Source organism: Oryctolagus cuniculus, chromosome 4 (assembly GCF_051225735.1).
Source record: "Oryctolagus cuniculus isolate XC-2025 breed Fujian yellow rabbit chromosome 4, ASM5122573v1, whole genome shotgun sequence".
NCBI classification, from domain to species: Eukaryota; Metazoa; Chordata; class Mammalia; order Lagomorpha; family Leporidae; genus Oryctolagus; species Oryctolagus cuniculus.
This window is the reverse complement of record NC_142870.1, coordinates 12,567,285-12,579,230: the sequence shown is the minus strand read 5'-3', so window position 1 is coordinate 12,579,230 and position 11,946 is coordinate 12,567,285. Positions and strand designations below refer to the sequence as shown.

Here is an 11,946-nt window from a genome sequence, read left to right as displayed (position 1 = left end):
TATTTTTTTTGGTGGGCGGGGGGAGAACGGGAGGGAGGGGCACGGCCACAGCTTCCACGGGACCTGCTCCCCTTCACCACCACTGCCCCCGTTGTCAGGATGAACTCAATCCTCAGTAACCTCAGGAGGCAGGGCCCTCGCCCTCGCGTACATCCGAGGGAGCCGCCAGGTGGCGCTGTCACAGCGAGGCCAGGCAGCCTCCACTCTGTCCTTTGGACCCTGTGCTGCCTGACAAGGTGGGGACAAGGAGCCCCTGGCCCCTTTAACGTGAGTGGTCTAAGCGACTTTCCAAAAAGCGAAAAGCTCCTACACGGCAGAGCTGGGACTCAAAGCCCGGCTCCCCAGCTGCCTCCCCAGAGGAACGTGGCCCGCCGCCAGGCCCCTCCTAGGCGGGCAGGCAGGCGGCTGGGTGGCTGTGTGGGCCGGCCGGGGGCGCCGACACTCACTCACGAGCTCCCGGACTTGGCACCGCTCGACGACCGCCCTCAGGTCTTCCTGGAGCCTGGCGTCCTCGTCGATGAGGCTCCACTTGTGCAGGAGGACGAGGACGTCCCTGGCAGAGAGCACGGTCTCGTTCACGGTGAAGCGGTCCATGTCCCTGAAGGCCTGCAGCACGGCGGCCTGGTACCTCAGCACCGAGTCGAGGGTCCCGAAGAAGCTGGTCAGCTGGGCGGGGGCCAGGGTGGGCCTGTTTGGGGCCGACAAGGCAGACTGAGGTGGGGCTGCCCCCCTGGCCGGCAGCCCAGGACCAGGGGCCTGTCGGCTTCACACGCCCAGGGCTGCCAATGGTGACGCAGGACCCAGGCAGCCGGCAGGGTGCCCGGGGTGCAGACCAGGAAAGAGCGAGCCAGGGCAGGGAGGCAGAGCCCAACCCTCACCCTGCAGGAACCCCGGCTACAAGGGGCGGCCAGGCAGGGCAAGGCTCGAGATCTGGGCACCACGAGTGGGCACAGGACTGCATGCACTCTCCAAACTCCGTGGGCTGGCATCAGCCCATAGCCCACCCTCAAGCCACTGTCACCGGGAGGAAGGGGGTCTCTCTGAATATCGGGTTTCAAGCGAAACCATTATTTCCAGTAGCAGTCAGTTCTCACGCGCCAATACGCCTCCTGGAAGCACGGCCTTCCCTCCGTGTGGAACAGTGCCCAACAACATGGCGCGTTCTTTATCGAGAGTTCTCACTGTGGTATGACGTGTTTGCCAGCCACCTCCTGCCCCGACCGGCACACCAAGACCAGAACCGTGAGTGTGCACAGTGTCTTTCCTACAACACAGAGAACTCAGGTCTCCTGTGAAAACCCAGAACAGGATTCTGAGGGCCTGGACGAAAACACTCAAATAGCCGAGAAAATTCATGGGTGAGAGCGTGCTCACGGCGAACGAAGCCAAGGGGCAGGACTGGAACTCCCTGTCTTGGGTCAAGGTCACAGAAAATATTCTCCTGTGAAACACCCCCGATGCAAGTGGCTGAGTAAAACGCAGAGGTGATGTCTGTCCGCCCAAAACAACCCGGTACGATGCGCTCCAGGTTTGGAAAGGTGTGAGGTTCTCAGGGCCTCGACCAGGAGCCGTACAAAGCTGAAGGAGCAGAACTCTAGGAGACGCCCTGACGCCACGCCACGAGGCCCCCGTGTTGTCCTGGCCCACGCCAGGCCACAGCCCAGCGTCCACCTGTGGCGTCGTGACCGAGACATGGTGTCCACAGGTGACACGGCCCCCGACGGGCAGGCCGAGGGGTCCCCTGGCAGGGAAGGCTCACCTCAAGTGCTTCAGGAGTGCGATGAGGACGTAAAGGAACTCGCTGACCAGGTGCAGGGCGAGCATCTTGGGGGGCTCGTGGGGCCCAGGCTGGCCAGCAGGCTGCTTGTCGCCCTCCACTCCCTTGTCTCCCAGGTTGGTCACCCACAGCGTGTGCAGCAAGGAGATCACGCTGGACAGCAGCGGGGTCTCCAGGAACCTGCAACCGGACACAGATGCGCTCCAGCTCCACCAGGGCCCTGCCCACCAAGGGGACCAGTCCAGGGGCAGTGTGGGACCCAACATGGCGGCAGGGCGGGACCAAGCAGAGGTCCAGTGCACACCGCCCCAGGCAGCAAGGCCTCTGAGCAGAAACAGGGAGCCTGCTGCACCCCGGCAGCTTCGGCAGAGCTGAGGCCCCAGCTCTCTAACCAGATGGCTGCCTGGGTCCCTACAGAAACCTGGGTGCTGCTGCCACACCCCAATAAAAGCTGTCCACCCAGGACAACGTGCGACTCCTGACACACCGCTCTCAGGCAAACAGTAATGAGCCGGTTACGCGTTTCAGCCGATGGTCTTAAGACCAACGTCCAAAGACACACTCCAGGCTTTGGCTATGACTTTCTAAGATGCTTTTTAAAAATGCACACAAGGACCCAGATAGCCCAGGACTGAGAGCAGCCAGAGCTTTGAGAGCCAGACCCCTCTGCCCCCCACGCCTGGCCCTTAGCCTCCCAGACGTCCCCCACTGGACTTGGAGGTGACAGCACTCAGTGAGGCCCGTCTCCAGCACGGTCACCCACTGTCACACGTGGACTCCACGGAGCTTCCCACGGTTCTACTCAGGAGGGGCTGTGGCCTGCCGGCCCCACGGGGGAGGAATCTGAACCCGTGCTAATGGAGCCAGGGAGGCTGGGACGCCTCTGCCAACGTCGACAGCAGGTGGTGGCTGTCACTCCGCGGCAGACAGGGGGCACGGGAAGCGGGATCTGAGGGCAGGACAAGCACTGGGCGCTCCCAGGGGCAGGACGGCCAGGCACGGGGAGGGCGGGGTGGTTCAGGGCTGAAGCTGGTGGCAGCTGTGCCATGCGTCTCGGGAGGAGGGCCTTACTTGTTCTCGAGGATGTGTAAAATCCAGGTCAGGAGGCTGTAGTCCCGGATGACCTCATAGGCAGACCTGGCGACCTGCGCAGCACTCTGCAGGATTTCTAGAATCCAGTTCTGAAAACCCCAAACCAAAGTCACTCCGCAGCGGGAAGGTGTCGCTCACGTGGCCAAAGGGACAGGTCTCCAACCCAGGGCTGTGCCACGATTACAGGTGGCGGCCAGGCAGGAAGACGCCCTTCCCCGCGAGTGGCAGCCCGGGGACGCGGTGTCCACAGCGGTGCCTGGGTGCTGACCCAACATAAAGAGCCGGCCCCAGCCCCGCTCCAGCCCAGCGGCGAACCACTCCTGCCCTGTTCCACTCCTGGCAAGGGAGCCGCACGCCCGGAGCTGCCCCTCGGCTGTTCCCATGCCAGAACAGGCTCTCACGCAAACTGAGCTTATTTCAACCGCTTCTTAATCCTCACTCCAGTTTGCCTGTATCTTATGTAATGGTGGCAACCGAGGCTGGTCAGGCCAGGAACTCAAATGCCAATGGCTTTTCCTGTTCACTTCTTCCAGTGACCTGAGGTCTTTAGAAAACGCCCCTCCCCTCCCCTCCAGCACTCGGTGTTGGGGGACAGAGCTGCACGCACAGATTCCCTGACCGGCAGGCGAGGCCGGTAGCTTCCTGGCCGGGCCCTGACGACTCGCAGCTTCTGGGCCCGCGGTAGCCTCCTGGGGCCCGAGCGCACCCCCAACAAGTGCCCCCATCACTTGAGGAGGCTGCTGTGCCCTGGACTCCGGGGCCAGCTCCAGGGGCCCCTGATTCCTGACCGGCCCTCCCTCTAGATGGCAAAGCAAAGAGGCCTCCTGTCAGCCAAGGGCAGGGCGCCACCACCCAGCCTCCACGCATGGATCGGCCTGTGCGGCGCAGCCCCCGGGAGGGGCGTTCACGGAACCCCGTCTTTGTCCGGATCAGTGTCCACGCGGACCCGACTTCCCACCGGGAGCCTGAGGAAGGGCACGGGCCTTCCGGCCTCGGCTCGGCTCACCTGCGCCGCGTGGTCGCACAGCGGGCTGCAGAAGAAGGCCAGCAGGATGCGGAAGACCCCCCGCCGGGCGTACAGCTCGTAGCAGTGCTTGTCACGGATGCCCTCGCGCAGGACCCCCAGCACCCACTCCTGCTCCTGCTTGTGCTGCCGGCCAGGAAAACAGGGAGCTACTGCTGGGAAAGGCAAAGCCCCCGCCGGCCCGGCTTCAAACCCCGCTGCGTTCAGGGTGTGAGGACCGTGGCGCAGCCGAGAAGCTGCATGAAACTTGTGCCTGGGACGGGAGGCGTCCCCTTCCCGACTCCCCGCTCTGACGTGGCTCTCGCAGTCCTGGCGGCCACGAGTGCACAGGGTGAACGGGACAGTGCCCGCGCGACCACAGTGCCCGAGGGACCCGGCTCAGGGGCTTGCAGCGTTACCTGGAAGTCAGAGCTGTAGAAGAACTGGTAGAAGCCTGGCACTTTGTCCATGTTCAGGTACTCGTGCGACAGCAGGAACTTGCTGATCTTCAAGTACATGTGCTCCTCTGGGAAGAGGCAGACGGTGGGGTACGTGGGCACCACAGCACCCGGGCCGGCTGAGCCCAGGGTGTGCTCTGGGCTATCCGACACAACCCCCTCCGGGAGCTTCTGCCCTGCCTCCCGATCCCTGGCTCTCGAAAACTAGAGGCCGCCTTAGCGGTCTGTGGCACACGGCTTCCCCCACAGCTCAGAGGCCACGGCTGGATGTCCCCATTATCATCCCACTGCCACGGAAACAGCAGGGGCTGGTCACACACACGGGCCGGGGGAGCTCAGAGACAGGGAGGCGCAGTCCCTGGGCTCAGCACTCCTGCTGCGCCCCACCCTCGCGTCACCCACCTCACTCTGTGCAGACCTGCTGCAGCCTGGGGCCACGGCTACCCTGCACAACCCCCCACCCCCATAGCAGGGCTGGTGCGGGACAGAGCCCAGCTGGCACAAACGGGACGAGGCGAGGCCCACAAACCCCACAGTCCCTGCCCTACATTCTACTGGGTCTACAAATAAAGGTCTTCATTTCCTTCCTGAGGGAGGGGGAGGGGAACCAAGTTTTAAAAATGACAGGGAGCAGACTGTGGGAGCAGAGTGAGTAGGTGCCACTATCACCCCACTTTACAGGGAAGAAACCAAGGCAAGGGGAAGTCAGAGCAGCCTGGCTCAAGCCCTCACTTAGCCCCTGAGACACGGGCCCTCACCTCAACCCTGGGACACGGGCCCTCACCTCAGCCCTAGGACACAGGCGCTCACCTCACCTGGGACACAGGCCCCCACCTCAGCCCTGGGACACAGACGCTCACCTCACCTGGGACACCGGCCCTCACCTCACCTGGGACACAGGCCCTCACCTCACCTGGGACACAGGCCCTCACTTTAGCCCCTGGGACTCGGGCCCTCACCTCAGCCCTGGGACATGGGCCCTCACCTCAGCCCTGGGACATGGGCCCTCACCTCACCTGGGACACAGGCCCTCACCTCAGCCCTGGGACACGGGTCCTCATCTCAGCCCTGGGACACGGGCCCTCACCTCACCTGGGACACGGGCCCTCACCTCACCTGGGACACGGACCCTCACTTTAGCCCCTGGGACACGGGCCCTCACCTCAGCCCTGGGACACGGGCCCTCAGCGTGGCTACATCCACTAAGGGATCAACCTGGCTTCTTACTTCTGCTTATTTGCTCTCAGCAGTTTCATGCAACCACAAGCAGTGATGACAGATACCCTCTCCCCGTCACACACGGTGTCTGCACCTTGTTTCTTTTTTAAAGTCTTTAGGTATCCGCCTGCTCACAGCACCAGGTACTGCCCACTATTTGGGGTATTTCAGTGGCACCCAAGCTTTCCCTCCCACAAGCACTGAATGGCCTTCGACGTGTCCTTTATCACACGAGTGTGACTGCTTATGCCTAGACATGGACTTGTTTAGCTCAGCTTTCCAACTTCTCCTCAAGCTACTTAACCCATGGTACCTGGTTTCAAAATCTGCAGGGCTGCTTTGGCAATGAAGAGAGCCAGGGTGAAGGTGAGTCTCATGTTCTGAGTTCGAATCCCGTTCCGGACCACATCCATCAGGTAAAGAACCTTGTGCGGGGCGAGACGACCACTGTCAGAGCAGGGATGGTCCTGCCCTGGGCGGCTGAACCACAGCACTGCAGGACGCACCTGCTCCTCCCACCTCAGGACCCTCCAGAGCTCACAGTGGGGAGCCCTCCCCTGCTGCCAGGAGTCAGGCCTGGCGCCAACCGAATCTGCCCTTGCTCCTCTACCCCAGCGGCACGTTTCTGAGCTCAGCGCTGCGTGGTAACGGCCTCTTCACCCGGGTGTAGACTACAGAAACACTGAACGCCAAAGCAGTCAGTGCACCCGTAAGGGCTCCTACAGGAAACCGCTCCCAGCGTCCCCAGGGCACCACGCGCGCTGGGAACACCTGCATCTCGTCCTACAGGTTTGGACAGGCTCCCCTCCCTCAGCAGGGGCTCCTCCGCAAGTCCTTCCGCCGGCCCCGGCCACCGCCAGCTCTCTGCCACGGCTGTCCCCACGGCCCCCTTACCTGGGGCTGCTCTCGGAACCGGGCCCCCTCCAGGTGTGAGTAGTAGGCCGCCAGGATGTAGTAGGCCGCGGCTCGCATCTGGGGGTCGTAGCTGCTGAGGGCCATGACCGTTAGGCCCAGTGCGTTTGAATCCAAAAATTTTCGACAATCCACCACAAATTCTACAGGAAATAAAATACAGCATGAGACACACACGGTGGGGTTTCATTTTGCATCTTACCAGTGTCAGGTGCAGGTGCGGGCCCCCCACCGGGATGCACACTTGTGCCGCAGTAGCAGAGGGCCGCCTTCCCTCCAGCGGCAGCAACCGCCACGCTTCCAGTTTCCACCTCACTGCTTCTCACCACCATGAGCCAGAGAGACGCCGAGGCCACTGCTGGGGTCCCAGGGGAACACAGGAGGGCCGTGCCCAGTTCTGTGCTCAGCCCACGGCCCGGGGCGCCCATCCCCGAGCACCATGGAGGAGAAACCAGAAGGCGGCACAAGCGGGAACCCAGTGGAGTCCAGCAGTCCGGCATCATGCTGTGACCTCCCTTCCTTCTTCAAACACAGCACAGCAGCTCAGCAAGCCTGGGCAACGCTGCAGGCGAAGGAGCCCCAGGCTCCCAGCCACCTGCCGTCTGTGAGGCCGAGAGCAGCGGGCAGACACACAGGAACCCGCTCACCGCAGGGCACACGGCTCGACTCTCGCTCCGGTAAGGCAGGCTGCTTCTCCTCCTTGCCCATCGCTAAGAGCCCCGGCCACTGTACAAGACAAATGCCCCCAAGAGGAACCTCACAACAGAGAGGTGCGAAACTGGCCAACCTGGTCATGACAACCACCCACGAGGGAGTTCTTCAGACTGGTGACCAGCAGACAAGCCAACCGAAATGCCTCCCCCAAGCTGAGAATCTTGGATTATACCATTAGTGATAGTAACACTGCTCTTTTTTCTCCTCTCTCCTTAACTTTTGACTGATAAAGCTTAATGTCAACAATCTGAAAATTTAAGAAGAGATCTGGGGCCAGTGCTGTGGCCCACTGGGTTAATCCTCCGCCTGCAGTGCCGGCATCCCATATTGGCGCTGGTTCTAGTCCTGGCTGCTCCTCTTCCAATCCTGCTCTCTGATATGGCCTGGGAGAGCAGCAGAAGATGGCCCGAGTCCTTGGGCCCCTGCACCCACGTGGGAGACCCGGAAGAAGCTCCTGGCTCTTGGCTTCAGATCAGCGCATCTCCGGCCATTGCGGCCATCTGGGGAGTGAACCATCAGATGGAAGACCTCTCTCTCTCTCTCTCTGCCTCTCCTCTCTCTGTGTAGCTCTGACTTTCAAATAAATAAATCTTTAAAAAAAAAAAAAAAAAAAAAGTAGTCTCCTCAAAAGTGAAGTCCCTGAAAAAAAATCTGAATACTGGCTAAAACTTTTCCAAATTTCACAGAAACTATGAAACTGCAGAACCAAGACGCTCAAAGAACCCCACGCACAAAAACAGAGATGCTACCAATGCACATCAGCACACACACAAAGCAGCCAGAGAGCACACAGAACAAAGCCGAGGGCGGCAGCGTCCCTGTTAGAGACGATGCAGGCCGGGTATCAGAGGAGCAGCATCGTAAAGCATTATAAGAAAAAACAAGCAACTCTGCCAATCTAGTTACACTCCATGAAAATCTTCCCATAGTTAAGCCTTTTTCAGCCATAAAAAAGCTAAAAGACTTGACAGCCAATAGCCTTGAACTACAGAATTCTTGAAGGAAGTATTGCAGGCAGAAAGAAAATGATACCAGACAGAATTCCTGATGCACACAAAGTAATGAAGAAAAAAAAAAAAAAAAGGAAAACTATATCACAAATACGTCTCCTTTAAAAAGAACAATCTGAAGGAAAAACAGCAGCATGTTGTGGGGCTTATAGCACACTGAAGCAATCACAAAAACCAGGAGGGGACGAACGATCTATACCGCTGCGAGGTTCTTACACCCTACCAGGATGGTTATGGTTATTATCACACTAAAGATGCTGCAATAAACCATAAACCCCAAGGCAACCACTAAACACGCACACACCCACACAAGCTAAAGTCAACAAAGAAAAAAGGACCTGGGAGCTGATGCTGTGGCGCAGTGGGTTAACGCCCTGGCATGAAGCGCCGGCATCCCATATGGGCCCCAGCTGCTCCACTTCCAATCCAGCTCTCTGCTGTGGCCTGGGAAAGCAGTAGAAGATGGCCCAAGTCCTTGGGCCCCTGCACCCACATGGGAGACCTGGAAGAAGATCTTGGCTTCTGGCTTCCAATAGGCACAGCTCCAGCCGTTGTGGCCAACTGGGGAGTGAACCATCGGATGGAAGACCTCTCTTTCTGCCTCTGTCTCTGTGTAACTCTGACTTTCAAATAAATAAATACATCTTTAACACCCAACCACATGTTGGCCGGCGCCGCAGCTCACTAGGCTAATCCTCCGACTAGCGGCGCCGGCACACCGGGTTCTAGTCCCGGTCGGGGCGCCGGATTCTGTCCCGGTTGCCCCTCTTCCAGGCCAGCTCTCTGCTGTGGCCAGGGAGTGCAGTGGAGGATGGCCCAGGTGCTTGGGCCCTGCACCCCATGGGAGACCAGGAAAAGCACCTGGCTCCTGGCTTCTGCCATCGGATCGGCGCGGTGCGCCGGCTGCGGCTGCCATTGGAGGGTGAACCAACGGCAAAGGAAGACCTTTCTCTCTCTCTCTCTCTCTGTCCACTCTGCCTGTCAAAAAAAAAAAAAAAAAAAAAAAAAACCACATGCAGCCTACGAGAAACTTTTACTATCAAGATACAGACTGAAAGAATGGAAAAAGAAATATCTAGTGACTCCTGGGTTCAAAAAGCACTAAACTGATTTTTCTCATTTCTAACATGTGACTACTTCTATTAGGAGGGCAAACCCAAAAGCTTATTTAAAAGCATCAAAGTGTGGATAAAGTTATAATCACATTGTTCTTGAAACAATAGTTATTTTCTTAAAGATACATTTATTTTGGATAAGGCCACCTCCTGCAGTGCCAGCATCCCATATGGGCACCGGTTTGAGTTCCAGCTGCTCCTCTTCCGATCCAGCTCTCTGCTGTGGCCTGGGAAAGCAGTGGAAGATGGCCCGAGTCCTTGGGCCCCTGCACCAGCTTGGAGACTCGGAAGTCTTCTGGCTTCAGATCAGTTCTGCTCTGGCCATTGCGGCCACATGCGGAGTAAACCAGCAGATGGAAGATCTCTCTCTCTCTCTCTGTCTGTCAATCTGCCTCCCTGTAACTCTGCCTTTCAAATAAATAATTTTTTCTCAAAAAAAAAAAAATAAATATATATATATATATACTGATTCGAAAGAATTAGAGAGAAAGTGCTCTAGAGAGATCTTTCATCAGCTCGTTCACTCCCTAGATGGCAGCAACAGCTAGGGCTGGGCCAGGCTGAAGCCAGGAGCCAAGAGTTTCATACTGGTCTCCAACATGGGTGCCGGGGCCCAAACATTTGTGCCATCTTCTGTTGCTTTTCCCAGGCCATTAGCAGAGAGCTGGATCAGAAGTGGAGCAGCTGGGACTTGAACCAGCACCCATATGAGATGCCAGCATTGCAGGTGGTGCCCTTACCACTATGCTACAACACTGGACCCAGGTGAGATGTATTTAAGAGACACCTACGTATCTACCTAACAAAGATCCAACAACAGAATACACGTGGGAAGGGTGTAATCTAGGCATTTAATATTACATTCACCAAACACCCTAGTATTCAGCTGGCCGGGGTATTTTGGGTGATCACTGACATGTCTAAGACAAGTGGATTTTCCGTGTGCCCATGAGGAAAAAGTCATTTTCATATTTCATGCCCGTCTCTGTTGCTCTGTGTGGTTTTGGCTTTGTATCATTTATGGAAAAAAGCTGTCCTTGGGGAGTTGAAAACATAATAGGCTATTTAAAAATAGTTACAAATGCCATCCTCCGTTTTAAGAATCTCACACACAGCAATTTGGCCTTCTGCTAATAGACTCTCAGATCAAAATGCCTTAACCAGGACGATTGTCAAGGCCTAAAATCAAAACCATCCCAGCTGTGCCGCTGGCACATTAAGAATCCTTCCACAGGCTCTTCCGACACGGGACCCCCAGAAGCAAGCTGTCAGGTAAGTTCAGCACGGTGACAGGTGTCACTGGGGCCCGTGTCGCCTGATGAGGAGGCCCGGAGGACGCAGAGGGCCTCCCTGCGCGGGCTGCTTGTGGCAGTCGCGCACTGTGAGCTGAGGATCTCACCCAGTGCCGCGGAGGACCAGGGTTTGCTGTGGAAAAGGCATCTGTCAGGCCGGCGCCGTGGCTCAATAGGTTAATCCTCCACCTTGCGGCGCCGGCACACCGGGTTCTAGTCCCGGTTGGGGCGCCGGATTCTGTCCCGGTTGCCCCTCTTCCATGCCAGCTCTCTGCTATGGCCAGGGAGTGCAGTGGAGGATGGCCCAGGTGCTTGGGCCCTGCACCCCACGGGAGACCAGGAAAAGCACCTGGATCCTGGCTCCTGCCATCGGATCAGCGCGGTGCGCCGGCTGCAGCGGCGGCCATTGGAGGGTGAACCAACGGCAAAAGGAAGACCTTTCTCTCTCTGTCTCTCTCTCACTGTCCACTCTGCCTGTCAAAAAAAAAAAAAAAAAAAAAAAGGCATCTGTCACTGCCACTGCTGACGGCCAGGCTGGCCTCGTTTCATGGCCAAGGACTCAAAGAAGGGAAGCAGTAAGGTTAAGAAAACAGGCTCCCATTTCCAGGGAAGGGCTGAAAATGGAGCGGTGAGACGCAGCTTCTCTGAGGACTCAGCACGCGCCACTGTGGGGATGAAGCACGGGGCCGAGCGCTCTGTGACACTGGGCACGGATGAATCTCCGCAGGGAACGTGGGATGCGTGTTGCTGACACCCAAGGCCGCGTGGGCCATAACGGGACCCTGGCTCTCCTGGGGAGGAAGGGGTTCGAGTCCTGAGCAGGCTGGGGGTCTCCCCCACGCTCTGCCTGTGCACGTACAGGTTGTGCCCACCCCCATGGCCCCCTTTAATCCATTTCACCTCCCCGGTGAACTGCTGAGCTTCCTAACTGGCAGTCAACGAAATCTGTTTAAAATCCCAGCTTCCAGTGTTCACTTGGGATGTCAAGGAGCCTAGGGCACAGCTAATATACCTACTTCTGGGAAGTGTTTGTTTTTTTCTTTTGGGGAGGTATATCTATTTCCCTCTCTACTTCTATGTTTGCCTTCTTTTTAAGATTTATTGATTGATTTGAAGGGCAGAGTGAAAGAGAGAATGAGGGAGAGACAGATATCTCCCACTCCAAAATGCACAAAGGCCAGGGCTGGACCAGGCCAAGCCAGGAGTCTGGAACGCCATCAGGGCCTCCCCCAGGGGTAGCAGAAATCCAAGCACTTGGGCTGTCATCTGCTGCCTTCCCAGGTGCACCTGCAGGGAGCCGGATCTGAGGTGGAGGAGCCGGGAGACGAAGCAGTGCTCATTCGGGATGCTGGCGT

The 11,946-nt window shown here is 57.9% G+C and overlaps 1 protein-coding gene across 4 annotated transcripts in view; it reads right to left on the bottom strand.

Annotated features, from left to right (window-relative positions):
- URB1 (URB1 ribosome biogenesis factor) overlaps positions 1–11,946 on the bottom strand; it is a 79,752-nt gene that overhangs the window by 12,279 nt on the left and 55,527 nt on the right. For all 4 annotated transcript variants that reach the window (XR_011387734.2, XR_011387733.2, XM_089330589.1 and 1 more), the window contains exons 31-37: positions 6,443–6,603; positions 5,862–5,973; positions 4,292–4,398; positions 3,876–4,019; positions 2,849–2,958; positions 1,760–1,957; positions 447–688 (exon numbers count right to left, since the gene is read on the bottom strand). Coding sequence is in view for 2 of the 4 variants with exons in the window: in XM_089330589.1 (XP_089186715.1) it covers positions 447–688; positions 1,760–1,957; positions 2,849–2,958; positions 3,876–4,019; positions 4,292–4,398; positions 5,862–5,973; positions 6,443–6,603 (1,074 nt within the window). In the remaining 2 variants the exon portion in view is untranslated. The remainder of the gene's footprint in view (positions 1–446; positions 689–1,759; positions 1,958–2,848; positions 2,959–3,875; positions 4,020–4,291; positions 4,399–5,861; positions 5,974–6,442; positions 6,604–11,946) is intronic.